General features: G+C 40.7%; 1 protein-coding gene across 1 annotated transcript in view; it reads left to right on the forward strand.

The window, feature by feature from the left end:
- The window catches only part of DRD3 (dopamine receptor D3), a 39,242-nt gene extending 14,291 nt beyond the window's left edge, over window positions 1-24,951 (forward strand). The window contains exons 2-7 of the mRNA XM_048492309.1: window positions 5,296-5,596; window positions 15,167-15,279; window positions 18,127-18,269; window positions 18,541-18,758; window positions 20,083-20,317; window positions 21,880-24,951. Coding sequence (XP_048348266.1) covers window positions 5,296-5,596; window positions 15,167-15,279; window positions 18,127-18,269; window positions 18,541-18,758; window positions 20,083-20,317; window positions 21,880-22,076 — 1,207 coding nt within the window. The 3' untranslated portion in view covers window positions 22,077-24,951. The remainder of the gene's footprint in view (window positions 1-5,295; window positions 5,597-15,166; window positions 15,280-18,126; window positions 18,270-18,540; window positions 18,759-20,082; window positions 20,318-21,879) is intronic.
- Window positions 24,952-25,159: the final 208 nt, after the last annotated feature.

Genomic DNA, 25,159 nt, shown 5'->3' on the forward strand with positions numbered 1-25,159 from the left:
GATGAAGGTTCCCAGAAAACTCTCACCATTTACATACACAAAAACCCTGAAACAATAAATTCTAACATTTACAATATAGCAAAAAAATAAACTCCCTTCCCACTAGTTCCCCACAACATTGCAGTTACCTTAAACAAGGTGTTAAGGGCTTAATAAAATCAATCAAGGTCCCAGCCTGGTAGTCTCGCTTCCTCCAACCTCATGAGTTCTGCAGCATTCTACTTCATTTCAGACTCCACCCCTTTCTGGGTCATCCCATTCTGACACAGGGGTTACATTAGGACGGAACACGGAGATGCAGAATGGTTTCAAATTGGTGAAGATGTCTGACAAGGATGTATTTTATCTCCCTGTATCTTCGATCTGTATGCAGAAGATATCATAAGGAAAGCTGGATTAAATTTATTGAAGATATTGTGAAAATTGGTGGAAGAAGAAGAAGAAGAAGAAGAAGAAGAAGAAGAAGAAGAAGAAGAAGAAGAAGAAGAAGAGTTTTGCATTTATATCCCCCTTTCTCTCCTGCAGGAACTCAAAGGGGCTTACAATCTCCCCCCCTCACAACAAACACCCTGTGAGGTAGGTGGGGCTGAGAGAGCTCCGAGAAGCTGTGACTAGCTCAAGGTCACCCAGCTGGCGTGTGTGGGAGTGCACAGGCTAACCTGAATTCCCCAGATAAGCCTCCACAGCTCAGGCAGCAGAACATTAACAATTTGAGATATGCAGATAACACATCATTACTGGCAGAAAATACTGAAGAGTTGAAACGGCAGCTGGGGAAGGATAAAGCAGAATGTGCCAAAACCAGATTACAGCTAAATATCAAGAAGACAAAAGTAATGACTAATTAGGCTACATTTAATAAAGCATTAATTTGCTCAGCCAATTCAGGAATTGCCCTACTTCTAAACAGTAAAAAAAAGCAGAAATACAGAGATTTCTTCTGCAAGTGATTGCTACATGTACTTAAGAACAACAGTAGAGAACTTGATCTTGTTTTTAATATCCATTTATTTCTATTTTTATCTTTATTGTTATGCCTAGTAAAGGTTATGTGTGCGTGTGTGACTAATGGATTAAGGTTGACAACAGGAGTTGTTTTAATGTTATATATTGAACTGATGTAAACCGTCCTGAGCCCCTTGGGGGAAGGCGATATATAAATCTAAACAATAAATAAAGAAATAAATTAAATAAGGGGTCTGACTTTATTCTAGATTTCCTATTCATTGGCTCCATCATCAAACAAAAGGGAAATTGCAACCAAGACATGATATGGAGATCAAGATTTTGAAGGGTAGCCATGTGAGAGCTAGAAAAGATTCGTAAGTGTAAAGATACATCACTAGTGACCAAGATCAAGATAATTCATGTCATAGATTTCCCCAGTACTATATATGGCTGTGAAAATTGGATAATGTGGAAAGCTGACAAGAACAAAGTAGATTTCTTTGAACAGTGTTGCTGGAGAAGAGTTTTACAGATCCTGTGGACTGCCACACAGGCTAATCAGTGAGTTCATAATATGACTATGGTCATATTATGAGAAGACACTGGAAAGACAATAATACTAGGGGAAGTGAAGGCAGTAGGAAAAGAGGAGGACACAACAAGAGGGGATTGACTCAATCAAGTAAATCATGTCCCTAGTCTGCAGGACCTGGGCAAGGCTCTTAATGATAAGACATTTTGGCTTGATTAATTCATGCAGTCACCATAATTCAGAAGTGATTTGATGGTACTTAACACATAAATTCTTTTGTATTGGGCCTGTGTGTCTGATGTTGAGAGTGGAAGGGCATTGCTCAAACAGTGATATTTTGCTATACATTTTTACTTTGTACTTTTGCGTTTGACTCATTTCTTTGCAACACAACTCTGACTGACTGGGATATAAGGACGTGAGCTTCATTCCTACGTGTGTTTGACAAAGGGAGCTTTGCAGAGGCGTATTGGGGGTATGGTGCCCGGAGAAAACCCCTTCTCTGGGAGCCCCTTTGTACCCCCCCCCCCCCATGCTCAGGGGGCGTGCTTTGGAGGCTGGACCGTTCACTGCCAAACCCTGCCCCCAGCCTCCATGCAGGCCTGCAGGGTCTGGGGAGAGCAAAAGCTGGCCTGCATGGAAGCCAGGGGTGGGTCTCAGGGAGGCAGGGCCACCTGCCACCAAGCCCCACCCAACCTCTGTGCAGGCCAAGCCCCACCTGAGCCTCTGTGCAGGCCAAGCCCCGCCCCTGACCTTCATGCAGGCCAAGCTCCACCCCCCATCCTCCATGCAAGCCGGCAGGGTCTGGGGAGGTAAAAATCCGGCCTGCATAGGGGCCAGGGGCGGGACTTGGTGGCGTGCAACTGGGGTGCACCCCTTTTGGTCATATGGGGGCCCTGAATCTGGCACCCTCCATCTGATCAAAAGGTGTGCACCTGGGGACATGGGTGACCCTATGTCCCTATAGGCCAGTGGTAGCGAACCTTTGGCACTCCAGATGTTATGGACTACAATCCCTATCAGCCCTTGCCAGCATTGTCAATTGGCCATGCTGGTAGGGGCTGATGGGAATTGTAGTCCATAACATCTGGAGTGCCAAAGGTTCGCCACCGCGGCTATAGGCCGTACACCTCTGAAGCTTTGCCTCTTGAAAGCTTAATCTCCCAAAATCTTGCTGGTCTCTAAGATGACACTGGACTCTAACCTAACTCCTGTATTGCACAGCTACCCTCTAAAATGACATTATCATCTACCTCTGTAATTTTACTTTTTGGCATTGTTAACGTATCATGTTAAATACTTGCGCTTTGTTTTCAGTTTTTTGAAATAGTAGTCTTATTACTTCACTTATTACATGTCTTCTGTTAAATCCAGTGACTAAAATGGTGCAATCCACATTGAATCTCAGTGAGAAGTGTGGACTATAAATAATATAAATCAACATAAATGAAATAATGTCCTTAGATTTTATTCTATGTGCATTTCCTGTTAACAAGATACATCAGTTTCTCCACAGTTTAAATAACTGACACCTTTGTATGTTATTCAACAGTGACCATGTTATATGAACTACGAGAACCACTGCTCTAATAAGCTGTTGATTTCCTATGGACAAATATCACTGCTACAGAATGCTTGGATCTGAAAATATGTACCAGGAAACAGACATAGGTCCATTCCTCACAGCACAAAGCAGCACTACATCTGTGGGATGTCTTTAAAAGAGCAGACGACCTCTTTTTACTCTGCACACCCAAAATAAGACATCCAGGGGATGTCTTTAAAAGATATGGCTTCTGATGTGCTTTCCAAACAGCAAAGGTGTCAGAGGAGAAAAGAGACTGTTGCCCACCTGAGTGTTTTGCTATCTGATCAGTTTCACTCTCAACTTGCACCCAACATTTTGTGTGCAGCTGAAGGGATTCTCAATGCCACAGTTTGCTAAAAGTTGCCCCAGAACATGTGCTCTGTAGGCTCTGATCCTGGGTGCCTTTTCAGCCCAAAAAGTACATGGTTGTACTCAGCTGACCCTGCCAATTCCAGCAATATATAGTTTCCCCTTTTAAAAATTTTCAGTGAGCTATCTCCATTGCTATGCACACACAAATACGATAATCTTATTCCCCCGACAGTACAATTAGAGGCTTCTCATACTTTTAGGAATCCCATTGGGACATCAAAGTTTTGGATATCTTGGAATTTCTATTATGACAAATGTAAATAAAATGTAGCAATATAATTATAAAACACTGTGGAAATAGTTAAAAATGGATATGAAAAGATGGGGTAAACAAAACATAGCAGTCGGTAATTCCTAAATTATCATATTTATTCTATGTGTTGCCATGGCATACCCCAGAGAATACTTTAGGACACTGGCAACTGGAAATAGATTTATTTTTAAATCAAAGAAATCAAGAACATCAAAAACTTTACGGTATCACCCTATTGAAGAAGGAGGTTGGGGTATTCTGAATATATTGCTGTAATTAACAATTAAGACATTTAATTCCTTACTTTTAATGTTTGAAAGAAAAGAAATGGCTGAATATAGATGAATTTAATTTGGAGGAAATGGGAGGATATCAGATATTATATAAAATGGAAAGCTTTGAAAAAAATAAAATTCAACTCATTATCAACCTTTCATAATTCAGTTCTGGTATGGAAAAAACGGAGAAGAGTTTTGTATCCAGGAATATCACCTTTGACTCCCAATCTATATTATACAAACTTTCGCTTACTTAAAAATTATGGTCTTTGCTAAAAAGAGCTTGTTTTTGAAAAGGTATTTTTAAGAAATGCAAATGTAATCATAGAAAAAAGGGACCTTACATGGTTTAGAAGTAACATTCCCACAGGATGTAATTCAATACAAACATATCAAAGTTCAACATTTTTTCAAAAAAAGGAGAAAGAGAGGGAGATATTGGAGACCAGATGAATAGACCCTTTATTACAGAGCTAGAGTGTAGTATAGAAATGGAAGAAGGGAAATTAATAACAAAAATATACTTAAGATATTATTGAATCACGAACAAAAGCCCCCTCAAACTATTACAATGAATGAGGAGACAGAATTAAATAAATGAAGTGCCATTCAAGGAATGTACAATGTACAAAAACGTGCATTAAAGGTACTTCAAAAATGGTAGTATACCTGGATTAGGATTTATCATATAATTAAGGTTGGAAATAAAAATTGTTGGCACGGTTGTGGGGAATTGGGTACATGTATACATATGTGGTGGTTTTGCCCTATGATACTAAAGTTTTGAGAATCTGTTTTTGCTGAGATTAGTAAGATTATTAAAAAAAATTGAAACCAACGATTGAGTTATAAATCTTGGATGTAGGGATTTGAACAACTGAATATATTTGTTTTGAATATATATGGAATCTATTGCCAATGATGGAAGTTTTCCACTTTGTTTTTTAAATTGTTTTTACTGTGTAAATATTTACTAGTAGATATTGAGATAATTTATCTATTATGTATTGGATATGTAGATGGAAATTGGTGGAGTATTGTTGTTGTTGCTTTTAATATTTCATTAATTTTATATTGGAGGGTTTTTTGGTGAATTCTTTCTTTTCTTCTGTTATATTGAAAAATCAATTTTTAAAAAATACACAGAAGGCTAAATGTGAGTTCCTTCCAGTGAAGGTAAGAACACTGGCTTATCGAGCAGCACGTATTTGGGTTTTTTTCCCCCACAGCCTATAGAACAATCTGCTTGAACAGTGTTCATGGTAAGATATGCTTTATTCTAGCTGTTCTATGAGAGATTTTGGAAGATCTTTCTGTTTTGCAGTTCTTCCCCTTTCCTGATGGCACCTTTCAACAAAATCAGCAGCTATCTCAATTCAACTGCATCATTCAACCCACATTGGCAAGATAACACCACGGGACCTGGACTTCAACCTTCTCATGCCTACTATGCGCTTTTCTACTGCATCTTGATAGTGATCATTGTCTTTGGCAACAGTTTGGTTTGCCTGGCAGTACTGAAGGAGCGTAGTTTGCAAACCACTACCAACTACCTTGTGGTGAGCCTCGCAGTAGCAGATCTGCTTGTGGCCACTTTGGTGATACCGTGGGCGGTGTACCTTGAGGTGAGTGTAGCTTAAGCTGAACATCCTAGCATGTGTCACTTATGCATTTATGCAGGACCCTAACAAAATATGACAATGTGTTAAGAATTAAATACAATAGAAAACGTGATATCACAACGTCGGTAATGTTTCTCTTTTCTCTCTTTTCACATTGTAAAATGATTGTACAAGACATATTTTTGCAGGTCATGAAATTGGGAGTCAGGTTAATTACAAAATAGTACTCTGGAAGCTAATATCATGATATGAAGACTCAGATGGATATTGGGCTACAGAGAGGTGATGGATTCTGCCCAGGGAATACAACATAGTTACCCACCTATTCCTACCACATATATCTGACTGTATATATAATCAACATGAGGAATTTATTCTTTAGTGCAGGATATTCTTAGTGCATATTCTGGTAGGTTTGTAAGGACAACAATCACAAACGGAAAATGTAACTTATATCTCACAATGAAAATTAATGTGCAGAGCAGTAAGGGTGAGATCATTACACCATCCTCTTGAGTTGGACCTTAGCAGGAAAGAAATATACAATGAGAGAGAGAGAGGCCCTTTCCGCATGGGCCAAAAACGACGGCCTGGGGGCGGTAAAAACGCCACCCCCAGGCCGCCGTTCACACAGGCGGCGCTGCTGCAAAGCAGCAGCGCCGACCTGACTGCGCACCCTCCCCCTAAAGGGGTTGTTGTTGAGGGGAAAGCGTCTTCCAGCTCGGTGCGAACCGCGCCGCTAGGGCTACCTTCTTCCCTTCCTTTCCCATGTACCTCTCGTGTCGCCCGTCCTGCTGGCCTCCTGTCCCTCCCTCGCTGTCCTCCGGCCCTGGAGGTCGAGGGCTTGGCGTGGCCAGGCTGAAAGAGGCCAGCAGGACGGCGACACGAGGAGGTACATGAGAAGAAGAGGCGCTCCATGCCCGGGCAGCCTGCGTCTACCGGCCTCTCCAGAGCCGTCCGCGATGCCTGCATGCGAGCGGCCCCCTCCGCCTCCCTCGGCCGAATTCCTGCGGCGTGGAGAGAGAGAGAGAGAGAGAGAGAGAGAGAGAGAGAGAGAGAGAGAGCTACCTGAGAGCTACCTGGGAGGGTGATACTTGGGAGCTCCTAACTTTAGGATGCTTTGTTACAGTCCAGAGCTCCTTTCCGCTGGGAGAGTTGAGGTCCAGTCCTTAGGAGGGCAGCAGCCCAATAGCAGTACTGGACAGAGAACCCACTAGCATGGCAAGAGCAAAGGATGAGCAGTCAGAAGAAAGATTCATCAGTCCTTGTTTCCTGTGGAGCAAAGGGCTCTTCTTCCATACAAGTGTCCTTGGGAGAAAGGGCTTGCTCACAAATAGGAACAGGGAAATAAGGGGCAGCTGATTGAAGGCTGGGGGCCTTTGGAGACAGGAAAGTACCAGGTACCCCCTGAAACCTCAAAATTTGGCAGCTCTGGACTCAAGGACAGCCAGAAGGAACTGTGTAGGCCTAACCCAGTTTCAACCTTCATGAAGTTGCATGCTGCCAGGGCAAGAACATCAGGAGCTGGTGACGTCCCAAGCTTTATAAAATCTATGCACGTTGGGTCCCTGTTCCTAGTAAATATGTCTAGAATTGCACCTGTAGTTTCTGAACCAGTTAAATTAAATTGCTGTTTCAAATTGTGGGCCACACAATTCTCAAATGTGAATCAAAATGTATACATTAACTCTTTTTTTTTCTATAGATTGGGTAACAGTCAACCGTTTATAGAAATTTCAGCCCTGTTTTGTGCCATCTTCCAAAATGTGAAATAATAACGATGTTATAATTAGAAGAAACTGATGATGTTGATGATTGGCACTACTAATGGTGACACTGATGATGAATTATTCATAGCATATCACAGTAGATCAAAAGTGAAAGATGGAAAATCTTATAGTACAGACCCAGGTGTATTCACATAACGAACCTTGCAGAAAAACAAAGGATAATTTTTAAAGAGTGAAACTTTGTGAGAAGAAAGGATACTGACCATCTAAAACCAGTGATCTTTTGCAGTCTGTAGCACCTTTCGTCTCAGGAATTCAAAGTGCTTTGCAAATATTAAAAACTTCACCAGTCTTTACAACCCCCTTATCAGGTCAGACAAATTATTGCCAAAGTTCTAGTAATAAAATTCACAGCAGGAGGTTTGGTTTTAACTTTGCTGTATGCTCAGACTCAGTAAATGGAGTTAGGAAGTATCTGGCTTGAGGTCTAGAAAGGCCAAAAGAATCATGTACTTCAGTCAGTTTACAATGTAGTTCTAAAAACACTGTTCACTCAATGAACTTCAGTACGATTCTGAATAGATCAGGTTAGGATGGCTCTGCGAGAAATCCCTTCATCTAACACTTCAGCTTAGGGTTCTATCTCCTAACCCCCAGATACTCACTCCCCAGCCCAGTTCTGCACAATACAGCTTTTAGAAATTCAGTTTGATAAAACACTGTTAGCATTTAATGTCTACAGATAAACCTGCCTCAATGCAAACTTGTTGATTCAACTGTTTTTATTGTTACTATTGCTGACTGCTCATTATAAGATGAGTTTTTGATTATTGCTGGAAGATATTGCAAGTCGAAGTGACATATGTATTTAAAAATTATTGTTGTTTTATTAATTTTTGTGTTATGTTCTGTTTTTGTGGTTGTTGTGCTTCATTGCTAGAAAACCAGAATACAACACTAATTTTGTTTTACCTTACATCAATCATTTGCTAAAACTGACTCAATTTTATAACTGCAAGTCACCCTCCGTATGCTGATGCCACAGGAAGGCAGGTAAATATTTAATGAATGAATGAATGAATGAATGAATGAATGAATGAATGAATGAATGAATGAATGAATGAATGGGGGAAATCCAGGTTCCAATGCCCAATCAGTCACAAAGCTCATTAGATGACTTTGGACCTGTCATAATTTCTCAACCTAACTTCTGTGCAGAGTTTTTTGCAAGGATACAATGGAGGAGAGGAGACCATATGCAATTAAAATGTGACAGACTGCATTTGCTGAACTATAGAAGTTTGTCCTGGATAGTAAAAAAACTAAGGTGGTTTCCGCATGGGGAAACAACAGCGCTCCAGGGACAGAAAAAAACGGTCCCTGGGGCACTGTTCGTCCTGGCTCCCCTGAAGTGGCGTGAAGCTGCCGCTTCCGAAACTCGCTCGGGGGCAAGTTTTTTTGGAATACGCCGGTGTTGCTGAGCGAACAGCAGCGGGTGGAAGCCGGCATATTCCTGTGACGCTCCCGAACAGCCGCCTACCTTTTCCCTACCTTTCGACGCTCTGAGGAGGGAAGGGGACACGCCTCCTTGCCTCCGTCGCTTCAGCCTTCGCTTTGGCCAGGGGGCATGCCCCTTCCCTCCTGAGAGCGACAAAAGGTAGGGAAAAGGTAGGCCGCTGTTCGGGGGACTGCATGGCTGTGCGGAGTGTGCTCCACCAGCCGCGCAGCCTGTGGGGCCGTTCGTGCGAACGGCCCCAGGGCTTGCATCAGCAACAATCATGCCGATGCAAGCCCTCAAGCCTGCATGTGCAGAAACTGCCCAATAATATTTACCCTGGAGGTGTGATGTAGACTTTGATCTAGGTTTATTCTCATGGAATGTGATGAAAATGTTCTCACTTGATTGGCAAGAGCTTTTCTCCAGATCCTGAACTTTCCAGTCCATTAGGCAGTTCATTCTTCACTGGAATTCACAATGTAATACGCATGTGTGTATGATTTGGACCTCCACAGATGAATACTTTGAAATAATGATGCCTATAAGCAGGAAATGAATCCTTCACTGTCTATGAAAATATATGTAGCAGTGATATAGGCATTTGATATGCCATTATTGTAACTGATTGAATAAAGGCTGTTCTTCTAAATAAAACACATGGAGCAAACCTACAAAGCTTGGGAGCTTGGAGATAATTGGCTAAGCCAATCTTCATTTCAATTAAAGTTCCAAGGCTGCCAGTCAAATTAATTCCTTTGTTAGATTTGCTATTACAGAAGGAATGAAACAAGGTCACTGGTGTGTATTCTAAAGATGGTCCGCTTCAGATTCAAAATGAAAAGAGCTGATAGGCACTTGGTGTAAGGTAATGTACACATTAGAGCTGATGAAACTGCTAAAAAAACTATGAAGGTCAGGAGGTAATTCACTTTGGTTTTCTCACAGTTTTGATCATATGCATTCCCAGACAGTTGATGATGAATGTTGTTGCCTAAGTAAGTAATTGTGTGTTTCCTGGGTCATGCAGTAAAGAAGTGTTTCCTGGGTCATGCAGTAATTGTGTTTTCCCTGGGTCATTCAGAGCCAGCAGGTGATATTAAGAATGGTCCGAAAATGCAGTGACCATTCATGTTGAATTGCACAGTCTGATTACAACTGGGAGTTTTTACAATGAATGAGATTAGGGGTTATAGAATGTTGTCATTCCTGTCCATAAAATCCAGAAGATGTTTGTAACCAATGATTGACATTGCAGTCCTATGAACAGTTGAAATCAGTGGATTTAGGCTGGAATAACTGCATCGGATTGTACTACACTAAGTCTTTGGTGGATTCCACATGGGCCAAAAACAGTGGTGTGAAAATGACATAAACCCTTTTATACCATTTTAAACCATTTTATACCATTTTCACGCCGTTTTCACCCAGCTGTTTTTGGCCCTTGCAAAATCTGCCTTTGACAGCTTCAGAGTTATTTGGTGTCAGCAGAATTCAGGTTTTCTTGTGAATCCACAAGTGTAGGACTCTAAAATCCAGAGAGCATCCTGATCTTAATCATATTTACTTGGAAGTAAGTAATACTGTTTATTTCTAACACAAAAGACACACCAGACTGGATTAAAACGCAAGCTTTTCTTAAGTCTTCTGGTAACATTTTGCTTCCTCCTCTTCTGTATAGTCTACTTCTATTTCAAAGAAAATGTAGTACAAAGACTACATAGTCTTTTGCAAGAGAAAAAATTTGCAAACATACTTATAATTTTATTTTTTATAAAAATATTAAATATACACATATAGAACAAAATCAACTACACAGCAGAACAAACAATAGTAACATCAATTCAATGAAAAAGATGATACCATTGAGTTATGGTAAAAACAAAAACAAAATACACACAACAAAAGGAGAAGAAAAAAGAGAGGAAATGCTTTCCTCTATGATGGCAGAAATTTTACATATTCATTTCTTTTTAAAAAGAGGAAAAAATAACTGTTGGGGTAACTATGTATTGTCGAAGGCTTTCAAGGCCGGATTAAACTGGTTCTGGTGGGTTTTCCGGGCTGTGCGCCGTGGTCTGGTGGATCTTGTTCTTAACGTTTTGCCTGCATCTCAGCCACAGATGCAGGCAAAACATTAGGAACAAGATCCACCAGACCACAGCCACACAGCCCGGAAAACCTACCAGAACCATTTGGGGTAACTATTTAATACCTTATTCAGACTTTTCATGTAAGGCCGTCAAAACATTAAAGAAAATACTTTAATGAGCTATGTTTTTGAAATTCCATGAAATAAATCATAAAACTTTTATAAAAGTATTCCAAATTGTCTTAAAGGCATTTTATTTCTTCATTCCCTGAATTAATCTAATTTTTCCAGTTTTTTCAGGATTGGGATTACTAGCTACTTTTTAAAAGCCTTTGGTGGGGAAAGGGGGCTTCCCCTCCTTCCTCTATCATGTAGTTATGTAGTTATCCAGATAGTTGACCTGTTGTGTGATCTGTGAGCTGATCCATTTTCTGAATAGCTGTGTACAAGCATTGCCTAATATTTAAGCATGTTCTTATACTGGAAGGCCATTGGTTGCTGTACATAACAATATGCTTTCAGCTACCATTTCAAGTGCAGCTCATGATTTCTTGTCTAAAATGAGGGTAACTGTCTTTGCTTCAGTTCCTTGGACAGGAGCTCACATCTGAAAGATCTGCATTAGATATTTTTGGGATTACAAAACCCAAAAGAGAGAGACTGACAAAACATAACTGATACCCATGAATAATATGCTACAGACACACTCAAAAGAGATACTAACAGAATGCCAATTGTGGTCAGTTACAGCTCACAGCTGAAACCAGTCCAATGGATCATCAGTAGTTTACAGCCTGACCTGGGCTCCATTCTCATAGACCTCAGCTGGTAATCCTTTCCTTGCTTATAAATATCTCCCTACCTTAAAACACTCTCATGCAAAAAAACATGTCACCTAATAACCTAACAGAGTCACGAACCCTGTAACTAGATCCTGCAACAAACCCCAATGCCTATCTATCTCCATAGTGTTGCAAGACTTAATAATATCCATTTGAACATTCTTCAATGTGATACATAGCATCCCATGACAATAGTACATTTTTGCTTTCTACATAGGGCAAACAGTACTATTTCAGTATAAAGGAATACATGAACACAATTTTGATATGAAAGTGGGAATATTCAGAAATCACTAGGAGAACATTTCATTTACCGGTAGTTTCAAATCTCTGTTGCTGGTTTAAAAGCCACTCCCCCCCCCCCCCCGCCCCCCAACAAAAGAATTTGAAATGGTAATTCCAATTTTGAAACTGCTGAATTAGAATTCACTATGTAGTTTGAATGCATCATCTGAGGTTTGAACAATGAGGTTTGAGAAAAACTAGCAAAACTAGAGAAATTGAATTTTCCCCAGTTACTGCTATTGGGATTGGTCCTGATTACATTAGAATTTTACGTAATTACATCATATCCTGTACTTCCTGAATTTTGTAGCCCTTTAATCCTGCAATCTTCAACATTTTTTCTTCATAATTTTATACATCTCTATGAGCCAAGTAGCGGCATCTAGTCCATGCTAGTTCATGCAAGGTCTAGTCCAGAGAAGTTCATGCAACAAGAAAAATCTGTTAAGTTTTTAAGGTGCCCCAAGACTCCTAAGTATTTTGATGCAACGAATGATCACAAATGCTCCTCTGGAAGCAGAATGTAATGTTATTGAAGTCTCCTAGAGGCATACATAAACAGAGACATGCCATTTAGATACAAAAATCACTCTGGGTCTGCCAAATTATTGGGGGGGGGGGTGTTAACTGACATTCTAACAAACATGTTCTAGACTTTCCCCTCTTGTTTTTTGATTTGTTTGTATCCAAATAAGCAAATTGAGTTTTTAAAATATGACATAGCAACAAATCTCTTTCTGTCTAATAACAGACTTGTGCTCTCGCTGTGGAAAAGCTGGTATGAAATAAAACAATAATGAATAATGATGAGCAAATCAAACCCAAGGCTACAGAACCATGAAGGACAACTGAACACATGCTGCCTTTTTCAATCACTCATTCAAATTTTACTCTATTATGTGTATTATTGTCATTGAAAATCACTGACGGGCAGAAAGATCTCCCATTTCTGTAAGCCATTTCCATAGACCTAAAACCAGTGCTTCATGTGGTGCGTCATTGAATCATGGTCCTGTTTTGAATGGGTATTCTATATTTTAAATTGCCTTCAGTTGGGCCTTCTATTGCCTCAGGAACCTTCTTTTGGTCACAGTATGACTTAATGAATGCTTTTTTCCATGAAAACCATTGAAAGGAATTAAATCATTCAGAGCTTGGAAGCCAACTCTGGGATATCATCCGTTTCTTACCACACAGTGCAGACTCTGTGCTTAAGAGGCAGATTAACAGAACTGTGGGAGAGGGAAACTAATGCATTTAGATTGGTGTTAATTTCTTTGAAAAGTTTCTCTGCTTGCAAAAATTGGGACTAGATGGAACCCATTATCAAGGAAACCACATTTTCAGGAACCTAGTATAGGTTGAACAAACCTCCAGTTAACTGAGACGTAGATCATTTGAGAGATTGTGGATTCCCAAGTTGCACTGTGGAAAAGGACTTGTCATGTATATGGGCCCCTGTCCTTGCATACAAGAACAGCTAACAGCCCAATCCAAAGCCTGAGGCAGCTGGGGATGGCACCACTGCTGTTCCGCCACACCACCTCCAGAGGGTTTCAGGCGGCATGGGGATGCAACCAAAAGGGGGAAAAAACCTCCATAGGCTTAATGGAGTTGGGTAGTATAAATCTGAAGCCTGGTCTCAGGGTTTGCCAGCCCTAAAGGCCAGGTGGAAGCTGACTAAAGTCGGCTCCACCCTGTGGTGGGATTCAGCAGATTCGCACCACTTCAGCAGAACCGGTTGTTAAAATGGTGCTTGTAAATGACCAGTTGTTAAATTATTTGAATCCCACCTTCGGAACCGATTGTTAAATTATTTGAATCCCACAACTGGCCCCACCCTTCGAATGTCCCAGCCTGCCCTATCCCCAAGCTGGCATCTGATCAAATGTCAGTGCTGTTTCACAGTGGAGCCCACTTCCCTGTTTCACCACTGTGGAATTGAGGAGTGTCTGGCCACTGGCACCTTTGCCCTCTTGCAGAGGGGGCAAACAAATCCATGCAGCCCGATGCCAACCCCACAGCCCATTTGGACTGGATCCTCCTGGCTCTTTCCCCCCACTACAACTCCTCAGCAACTCAGGAAATAAACCCAAAAAACTCTGTGGTTACTGTTGTCACATCATATTTGGATCCCATCATTTCTATCAAAGGTAAGGGAGTTCCTTGCCTCCCTTCTGCCATTACAGCCCAAAATGAGTCCAGAAATTCAGATCCTGTTGTCCTTGGGGGAGGGGGGTCAGAATGGGGAGACAAATCAGTGAAAATCATTTCTCCCTTCTGGTAGCAAAAAATGTTTCCATAGGACCCAGGACTATGTGTTTCATAGTATGAATTAAGGGTAAACCTGTTTTAATTTAGTACCTGCTGGTGCAATCCTAAGTAGAGGTACATTCTTCCAAAGCCAGTGAAATCAATGGGCATAGAGGGTTTAACTCATTTTAGAAGGGCACAACAAATGGTCTGATTGCCTTCATTATCAAGGGGCTGACTACAGTTATCTAATTTCTGTCCTCTGCTACATCTCAGGCAGCCTTTGAGATGGGCACAAATACCTCTGCTTAGGTTTGTACTGTATGTTTACTTAGGTATTTAGCCATGATCCTCTAGAATCCTTTTCTTTCAGCAACAGTATGTGATGGGACCCAAAGTTCAAGAAATTGGGATGTGTTGGTATAACAGAAATCTAGGCGAGATGGATTTTTCCCCCCTGCTGATCATCCTGAAAACGAGTAAAACTTTTGTTGTACAGTGTACATATTCCTTATTTCTTAGCTACGTGTTTTATCTGATGTAATTCAATTTTCATAGCATTTACTTTGTTGTGATATTGAGGAACAGGTCCCCCCCCCCCAAAAAAAGTTCTCCTATTCACCATTCTCCTTGATAGCCTTCATCAGAAGGAAGGATGGTCCCTATATTTTCCTTTCAATTGTGTGATGCTGGGCAAACTGAGTGCTATGTGACGCAACAGTTTCCTTGTCTGTGACATGGGGAGTAATAACATTTGCCTCTCAGATATTCCATGAGATGTTTGTTAAGTGATGTTCATTACACTATTTCACAATGCTGGGGGAAGCTGCCACTGCAGCATATTTGTATTCAGTTCACTTTGTGATTAATACCCAGGTGACAGGAGGAGTGTGGAATTTCGGCCGCATCTACTGTGACATATTTGTAACCATGGACGTAATGATGTGCACAGCCAGCATTTTAAATCTGTGTGCTATCAGCATTGACAGGTAAGAGCCAAAGAACTATGATAATAAGATAAGATGGATGGTGGGTTTTTTTGATGGGCTCCAACATTGGGAAACATGCCGAATTTGAGTAAGCTAGGCATGGATGTAATAAAGACAGTTTTGTCATATATTTGACAAAATTTAAGAATAGACAATGTTTCAGCTGATATGAATGCTAGACCACTTTCTACAAAAAGCAGGGTCTTTTCTATTTTACCCTAGATCTGCTGGAATACTCATCTACAAAATATCTACCAATATCTATCAATCTCCTTTTGGGTTTTGTGCATGCTCAATTTATTTCTGAGTTTCTTGGGAGTTGATCTACAAGCTGGGCATGGTTCTTCCACTTGTCTGCTCTTCCTGTGCATTTCCTGTGGAGTCAGTTTATTGTCTTTGCACGTGGCTTAAAAAACAAGGGAACTGTCATCATCTACAGGAGTCTGCAACCTGCGGCTCTCCAGATGTTCATGGACTACAAATCCCATCAGCCCCTGCCAGCATGGCCAATGGGATTTGTATTCTGATGGGAATTGTATTGCATGAACATCTGGAGAGCCGCAGGTTGCAGACCCCTACAGCATTATCAGTAGTATCACATCACATCCACCCCCATTATTCTTTGTGTATGCTTATATCAATATATTATCATGGCTGCATTTTTTAAAAGGCACAGTATATTAATATACTGCTCCAATGATAGGTCCAGCAGGACCTCTGAATTTATTGCTTTCATATAAAAAACTAAGTCTGTAACCTCTTTCTTGTGGAGATATGCCCTTTCCTCTGTATCTCCATAATGGAGACCTCTCTTCAGGGCAGGGCAGCAGGATTTGACTCAGGCAACGGTCGAATCATCAGAAAGTGGGTTCAAAGTGCATGAAAAATGCATGCAAGTATGAGGACACTGACAAACATTACACGTGAGGAAAAGACATTTCATAATCAGCTTCCAGGAAAAAGACTGAGCTAAAAGTGTTCTCAAAAGAAATGGGAAAAACCCCAAGGAAAAACAAACAAGCTAAAACTAAAGGTACAAAAATGTATGTGAAGATCAGGAAATAAACTGAAGCAGAGTGCTGCGAGAACTGCCCACGCTCCCACAAATGTATCTTGTAGTGTGATATTGGTTGGATGTTTTTATTTTTTGCTGCCTTTTGAATGTAAATGGGAAAACTGTATTAATTTTTTAAAAATTCAGTAAATATAATGTAATATTGTTCTGACATGTATCACACATCTACTTCCCAACCTGTATCTTTGTAGCAGAATAATCTAGGGAATGATCAAAGGGCATGTGATCGTATTTAAACTTTTGAAGTTAAGCAAATATCAGAAGCAAACTGCTCACTACATAGATACGCGAGTAATATTAATTTTTACAGCATCAAAGACTTCAGTTTTATTGATGGTTAGAAGATCTAAAATAAAAACATTTAAAATCCTCTAGAAAAATAAATCCAGACAATGCAATTCTAAGACAAAAAAATTGAAACCGCGATACAAAAACTATGGATCAAAACCCTAATCTTAAACAGAGTTCCACACTTCAGTGTCCTTAAAAGAGTGTGGATCTGTTTAGGACTGTACTGTAAATCTCTAATAAGTAACAAAATTGCCACCTGGCATTTAAAAAAACCCAAAGTTAATACCAGGTGAATATGTCAGCAAAGACATTTCACAGAATTTGGAGCCATTGCTTTTTTCTTTTTTTAATGAAAAGCCCTCTTGGGAAGCTCTGGTTCTGCAATAGAAGCAGCATCATAGGAAGAAAACGGCATCTCCGCCCCTCCCCCCAATTTTATTTATTTATTTTTATTTATTTCTGGAACTGATACCCTGCCCTATAAGGTGGTCTCAGGGTGGCTTACAAAATTAAAAACAAAAATAGAAACATCATATGAAGCAATAATAAAACACATTTTTCATTTTTATTTCCCTGCTTAAAATCACTCCATTTGTTCCCCCCACCCCGGCTCCAGATGTGTGATTCTGAGCAGGAAAATAGTTGGTTGGGGAAGGGTTCCAGGACTGATTTTATTTTATTAATGATGGGTTAATGTACAATACTTCTTAATGTATTGTAGAAGGCTTTCATGGCTGGATTCAACTTGTTCTGGGCTGTGGGGGAAGTCTGTTACACACTGTGTCACACTGTGTGACATAGTGTGTGTGTGACACAGTGTGTAACAGACTTCCCTCTGTGATACACCTCTGAAGATGCCAGCCATAGATGCAGGCAAAATATTAGGAACAAGATCCACCAGACCATGGCCACACAGCCCGGAAAACCCATCAGAACCGATCCTTCTTAAGTTTACTTGCGCTGAATTAATAATTTACTTCTCAATCTGGTCAGTTCCCACCATGTGGCCTGAGGTCACTTCTCTAGATGTGAACAGCTTCGACATACTATGCTTTTAAGTGGCCACAGCTTGGTGGTTGATCTGCTTCTATCATCCCTAATAGTCACAAACATATACACACAAATACGTATACACAAGCACAGAAAGCATCACTCTCCTACTTTCGTTGTTGATTAGGCTAAACCTTTAATTCACTGCCCATTAGCTGTAAGTAACTATCTGCTTCTCTGTTGTTCTTTTCTGTTCCTTTTTCACTCTTTCCCACCCTGCTTGTATTTCTACCATTGAATCCGGCATTCTCTCCACTGTTATTTCCAACATATTTGTTCTGTTGCACTGTCTTCCATTCTGGACACAACATTCTCGTCCTTTCTTTCTTCCTCTCTCTCTTTCCCACATACACACTCCCTTTTTTTCTTGTACACGTCCTGTAACAACACACTCTCCATCATCCTTCCTTTGGAGTTGGTTTACCTTGCAGATATACTGCAGTGGTTATGCCTGTTCATTATCAGTATAGCACAGGGCCCAGCTCTAGCAGGAGGGTCTCCATAATGATTGCAGTGGTCTGGCTGCTGGCATTTGCTGTATCCTGCCCTCTTCTCTTTGGCTTCAACACCACAGGTAAAGTAACAGCATCTTGAAATACGAGCTTCATAATGAAAGCTGTTGTGATTTGAAAGTCAATAATAAGTACTTTAATGGTTCAGGTTCTTCTTTGCTCAGACAATACTTAACTCTGGAAATCTTGATCATGGTAGCTGAGAAATTGCAGACCCTAAACTTAATTTCAGGAGCTTAGTTTCTATCAGCAAACTTACAGGTTTGTTCTTAATATTGTATATTGAGCAATTTTTGCGGTTTCTGAAGTTGTGGTTTCTTTCTCTCTCTTCAGAAGATCCCAGTGTTTGTTCTATATCCAATCCCAACTTTGTTATCTACTCTTCTGTGGTGTCGGGTCTCTTCTACTTCTTCCCTTCCCATGGGTGGACTCTCTTGCTGTTATATGGTCCCGAATTCCCTGACATCAAGCTGGAGGCGGAAGACGGGCGGAAAGCTCGAGTCCTCACGAGACAAGGCAGCCAGCGAATCAAAGCCTGTTACCCGCAGCAAGTATGGCCATGAACTGACTCTGAGAGAAGCACTTTTCACAGAACTGTGCCCTTCTTTCTACACTGGTTAGACTTCCTTGCCCTACCCCACCGGCTCGTCTACCTCCTTCGCTGGGATAAATGCCCATGGGAGGACAAATGCACCAGTGCAAAGCCATGCCCCTTTCCTAAGCCCTTTCATCCCTTTCATAAGAACATAAGAACTAGCCTGCTGGATCAGACCAGAGTCCATCTAGTCCAGCACTCTGCTACTCACAGTGGTCCACCAGGTGCCTTTGGGAGCTTACATGCAGGATGTGAAAGCAATGGCCTTCTGCGGCTGCTGCTGCTGCTCCTGAACATCTGGTCTGCTAAGGCATTTGCAATCTGAGATCAAAGAGGATCAAGATTGGTAGCCATAGATCGACTTCTCCATAAATCTGTCCAAGCCCTTTTTAAAGCTATCCAGGTTAGTGGCCATCACCACCTCCTGTGGCAGCATATTCCAAACTCCAATCACACGTTGCGTGAAGAAGTGTTTCCTTTTATTAGTCCTTATTCTTGCCCCCAGCATTTTCAATGAATGCCTCCTGGTTCTAGTATTGTGAGAAAGAGATAAAAGATGGGGCTCTGGATGGAGCTGATAATCATTCACAAATCATATAGATCAACCATCAATGGATGTTGTATTTCAATAAAATCCTGCTCTTCAATGGTAATCTACATAGTCCTTAGTGGTACTAATGGCTGCTGATCAGTTTGAATCAGCAATGTCCTTGTGCATGCATAATTTTGGGACAATCCAATGAAAACCTGTTTGACAGGCCTTTGTCGTCACTCAGCATGAACCAAACAGTGATTTGTTCACTTCTGATCACTACCTTCAAATACAGTCAGTTTTGACAGTTGAATCTGTTTGTGACAAAATGTGCAGTTTCCCTTGATAGCAGCATCCCTACACCCCATAAAGTTCATTGGGTGTCCCTGAATATTGACAGCATAAAAAAGACAGAAAAGAATTCTCTCTCTCCATGTTCTCCAGACCGTGCATAATTGTGTCCTGTCCTCATTTAGTCATTTTTTTTCTAAACTAAAACTTCCCCAGCTTTTCTGCCTCTGCTTTTATTGATCGAGCCCATTGACCTAGGTGTTGAAAAGAAAAAGCTTGTCAGAGCCTTTCTTCTATGAGGTTTCATAGATCACAAAATGGGTTCCTGTCCTGATTGTGGCCTCTTGTTTTTCAGCAACATACCGAGCTAAAAGCTTTACACCAGAGTCCTCCAGATGCCCTCTCATGTTGCTTGCAGCTGAAGAGTTCTGGCCAGAAACTGTCTACTGAAAAGAAGCCTCTGACACCCACTGAGCTGCAGCAGTTCTGCAGTTTCTGTCATGAGGTTTCCATCTCCAGTACAGGGAACAGAGAGTCCGTCGACCTAAAGCTGAGGAGAAAAACTTCCTGTTTAGAGGTGCGGAAGCTCGACAATGGCCAAACCGCAACCTCATTAAGATTGCCATCTCAGCAGCATCAGGCAGTTCAGCTCAGAGAGAGAAAGGCCACCCAAATGCTAGCTATAGTTCTGGGTAAGTGGAGACATTTCTTCGCCTTTGAAAGAGCAGTTTGCAAAGCAATGAAGGCTCAAAGGAAATGGTGCATGGGAGATGTGCATTACAGTTTCCTAGTTTGTTTTAATGGCAAGCAGCTGGGACTTTGATTGGATGAGGAGTGGAGCAAGCTAATTAACGTACCTGCTTTCTCACTCAAAAATTATACCCAAATCCAAGCTTCTTTTCCACCCATAGGGAGAAAGAGATGGGTATTGGGTGCTTTCCACTATGGGTTGAAAAATAGCTTTTCAGACCAGAAACAACAGGCATGGAGGTACTAGTGCAGCCATTTCTCCACTCAGCTCCAGCATTTTAAAAAATTAGTTCACTTTATATACATCTTCTGTGTAATATGTTTTGGATACTCAAATTGCAAACTTAAAGTTCAGAAGAATTTTTAAAAAGCTCTTCTGCCTCAAACCAAGGATTTGTGGTAGAGTTTCTGCCACATGTGGGTAAGAGGTGTGTGGGAGTCATTACTGAAAGCAGGCAGGGAAACCAAAAGTATGACTGTTTTAAAGCAATGCATGTCATGAAGCTCCCCACAGCAGGCAGAACGTCTGCTTTCCAACTTCCAGGTTTACCCCAAGGTTGGAACTCAAATCTCTCAATACACCAGCCCTGGAAAAGGGGGCTTTGTATTAATGTAGGTAGCGTGATATTAAATTCTTACAAATTGGTACTCACTAGAGAGCCCAAGACTAGCTCCGAAGGTGCATTTTCTTCAACAAGAGTGCAACACAAGAACAGGAAATACAGACAACAAGCCAAACCAAACCAAACCGAATTAGTCCCCACAGATTACTTAGGAACAGATAACTCAGCTAAAACAGATTTTTTAAAAAATATGTCAGTTTAGTCAATATGCTTGTGTGGTTTCTCAGCACACATGTAGTATCATCACAACCCAACCTTTACTGTGTCAACAAACTGTAAGCAGGTTGAGAAGTGGCCCTAGAAGGACATTTCACATTTGACACTAAAGCCTTTGGAAGTACATTCAATATCCAAATATTTAAAAAATATGTGTGCTGTTTTTAAATAATTCTCTTCCACTTGCATTCCTGCTTTAGGAATATTCACACATGAACATAAATCTACGGTGTTTGTTTTTATCATATCCTTTTCCCAAGCATATGATTCCATTTTATGATCAGAACAACCCTGCGGGTGCCATTCTAAAGCAGAATTTTATTGCCTCCCATAAACTTAGAAGGGTATAACTCTGCTTTGCAGAATGGCACTATCAGTGAGTTTTATGGCAGAGTGGGAATTCAACCTTGGCTTTCCCGAGTTCTAGTCCAACACCCTGTCACACTGGTTCTCACAAATAGCCAAAATAATCTGAAAGGCACTCCCATGATGGCTCTATTGTAATGCAAAACTCTGCACAGTTTTCTTCACTATGTATGTTCAACATGCCAGTTTGGTAGTCTGAGTTAGCACGCTGGTGGATGACTTGGAATATATGGTTTGTGTGAAGTTGAAGCCCTGTTGAGCCAAAGTAATGATGATCTGTCATTCTCCTTTAATCCTAGGGACATTCATCGTTTGCTGGCTGCCATTTTTCTTAACACATATATTGAATACCCACTGCCAAGCCTGTCACATCTCCCCAGAACTGTATGGAGCCACTACATGGCTTGGCTATGTAAACAGCGCCCTCAACCCTATTATCTACACCACCTTCAACAGTGAGTTCCGCAAAGCTTTCCTCAAGATCTTATATTGCTAAAAACTCGAAGAATGGCACAATGTTATCTTCCAAGAGAATGTGACAGCTAAGGTGGTGCTGTGTGCGCATGACTGGACTTTTTGTCAGCCATCAATGAACTAGATGGAGAGAGAAAATTGGACTTTTCTTCACTCCCATTACTGTGGGCTTACTCCAGCAATGCTTCTACAACAATAGTAGTCTTGAGTCTCATCTTAAATATTGATGCTGAAAGGATCCACATGAGTTATTAGCATGTTTAAGAAACCTCCATTATGAGTCATTCCAGACAGTGCCAGGATGCCCCACTGTTGCTTCAGCACGTGGAACTTTAAAGTTCTATAAACTTTTCATCTGAGGGATATGTATATATATATCATATTATGAAGAAGTCTGAAGGGACTCCTTTAGGAATTGTCGGAGATCAGGAAAATCTGGAGCATTTATATCCTGTATTTGAAGTATAGTACATCCCGCTAGCTGCAATTGCAAGACTTCAATCAACTGTGAACTGTGTAACAGAATGTGATTGCACAAAATTGCCAAAACATATCATGCTGATCTGTAGGGCACATGCAAAGAGAATTCTTTGAACTGGATTTCATTCACTGAAATAGCCTCACTTAGATTTTTACTCGCTCTCTGCTGGAAAACTATATGCTGCCAAGTAGATAAAAGCTAAAAGAGCAGTTTTAACAACACTAATGCTCATGATGTACTTCCGTGGTTTAAAACATCACATAGTATTTAGTATTTGCAGCATACACCATACTTGGAAATATATCCAGCCAATTTCAGTGAGTCTTCTAAATAGTGTATTTACATCAGGGTGCTAAGACAAAGATGAAGGTGTTTTATGCTAAGATTATGTGGATCTAATTGAAAAGAAGTTCCCCATAAGTGGTTTGTTCCAATTCTTTTGGAAGTAGTTTTCAAGATTTAAATAGTTGTACTAGAGAGCTGTACAGAGGATGTGATTTGAGTGAAAATAGAAAATGATTCTCCTTTTCCATCTCAGATGTTTTGTAGTATGAAAACCTAGAGGTAATGAGCTGTGTGCCATAAGCAGCAAGTGTTGCTTATTACAGCCCAGAAACCACACAGCACCCCGGTGTTGCTTATCTGTTTCTAACACTAAGCTCTACAATCACTGAACTAACTTGTTATGTCTCCTGAATGCCCGTGGGATTTAAGAACATTCTATTTAATTTCACAAAAGTTACCCATGGACTTTGGCATGTTCTGGTTCTTTCAAATCCCCTCCAGAACTCAGATGCCAGATTCAAAACTGATCTCTTTGGCACCAGAGCAGGTACATCAGTTGGATCTAGACAGGTCATAAGGCAAATAATTGGAGCAGATCAGCCAGGCCGAGGTTGGCAGCTAAAAAGATCAGAGGCTAAGGAAAGACAGAGAACAAAGAAATACGGCCTGTTATACTGACAGTAGGAGTCCCAAGGCTCAGTGGTAAGTAGCAGTACCTCAAGCAAAAGCTCTGCTCACAACCTGAGTTCGATCTTGATGGAAGTCAATTTGAGGTAGCCAGATCAAGGTTGACTCAGCCTTCCGTCCTTCTGAGGTTGGTAAAATGAGTACCCATCTTGCTGGGAGTAGACAGCTGTGGAAGGCAATGGCAAAGCAAGTCGAAAACAAAGTCTGCCTAATAAATGTCATGATGTGATGTCATCCCATGGTCAGTAATGATGCAGTGCTTCTATGGGAGACTACCTTTACCTTTATACTGACTGCACCTTTTCTACCAGCTATGGAATTTTTGCTGGTTGGAATCTTAGACCCAGTTGTCGGCACCAATAGAATTCTGCCCAGTTCTGTACAACTATTTTTAAGGACCCAATCCTAGGGCACTCTCTAATATTTGATTATCTTTTTCTCCGCATAGCAGATAAATTTGCATCAGACAGCAGGTACCTTTAAATTATTCTGAATAAATACCAATGCAATCTCCCCTAACATTAATATAGTTTAACATCTTTTTTCTTTTACAGTTAATTTCATTCTTATAAGCAATCAAATATCCAAATGTATAGAGAAAATCCATTGTTTTATTGGATCAATCAAGTACAGATACATTTTTATTACAGGGAAACTGCTTTCTGGAATCTTTTTATTGGTAAGCTGGGGAAAGGGAACTTTCAATTTCTTTCCACCTTATTTTCAGCTTTCTTGAAGCCAAGGATTAGTCATAAAATATGTTATGTGGCAGCAGTTCTATTGTAAGAATACAGGTGTCTGCTACTGACAGATAAAATGTTTCTGGCTTCCTAATATTCTTTGCTGGAATGGTGACTTGAATAAAATGTTGGCATGTCAGAAAATTCATTAGAGACCCCAAGGATATAACTTAATGACACAATGGGAGAACTATCACCGGATCTCCTTAAAAACTGAAAAATATCATTTGTGTGAACCTTGATTTGAGTCAGGGCCACGGTGTGGAAGGATGGAGGAAGAAGACCATTCCCAGCATTACAATACTATTTATTTAAACTTCTGAATAGTTTCTTCAGAGAAGAACAATGATGATTTTTGCTCCTTTGGGTTAATGGTCCCCTTGAGCTAATGTCAACACGTTCCACAGGCCAGTATCCAGCTTGATGCTTCAGGGGATCTTGCTTAAGTTCTCTGTTGACCCTGAAATCAAAATTGACTGCATCGCTAGCGGACACGTTTATCCACTTGCTGATTGAACCTGCCAGCCGATGGATATCCTTGCCTCTTCTGGGAAGAATCTCTTTTGCTTTTGATATTAACATGAAATGTTCTCCTTGCTTCTTTTCTTAGTGGGTGCTAACAGAGGGCCTTTTGGCAACTATGTGCATGGGAGGGGCCCTACAAAGTGTATGTCAGTAAACATCCAATAAAGGATTACAACCTATTTGTGTTTATGACTTATTATGTAGCATTACTGTGTTTTTCCTCTAAATGTCAGATTCCATAAAAAAGAGTATCTCGTCTACGAATGGTGCTTTGAAGAGGATAAATTGGTAACAGTTTGGGTGGGCGGACGAGCAAGGCACGTTAGAAGGCAGGGTGGAAATGATGGGGAAAGAATGTGGTAGGATTGAAAAAAAATGTTAAGATGC

This window comes from Sphaerodactylus townsendi, linkage group LG04 (genome assembly GCF_021028975.2).
Source record: "Sphaerodactylus townsendi isolate TG3544 linkage group LG04, MPM_Stown_v2.3, whole genome shotgun sequence".
NCBI lineage: Eukaryota > Metazoa > Chordata > Lepidosauria > Squamata > Sphaerodactylidae > Sphaerodactylus > Sphaerodactylus townsendi.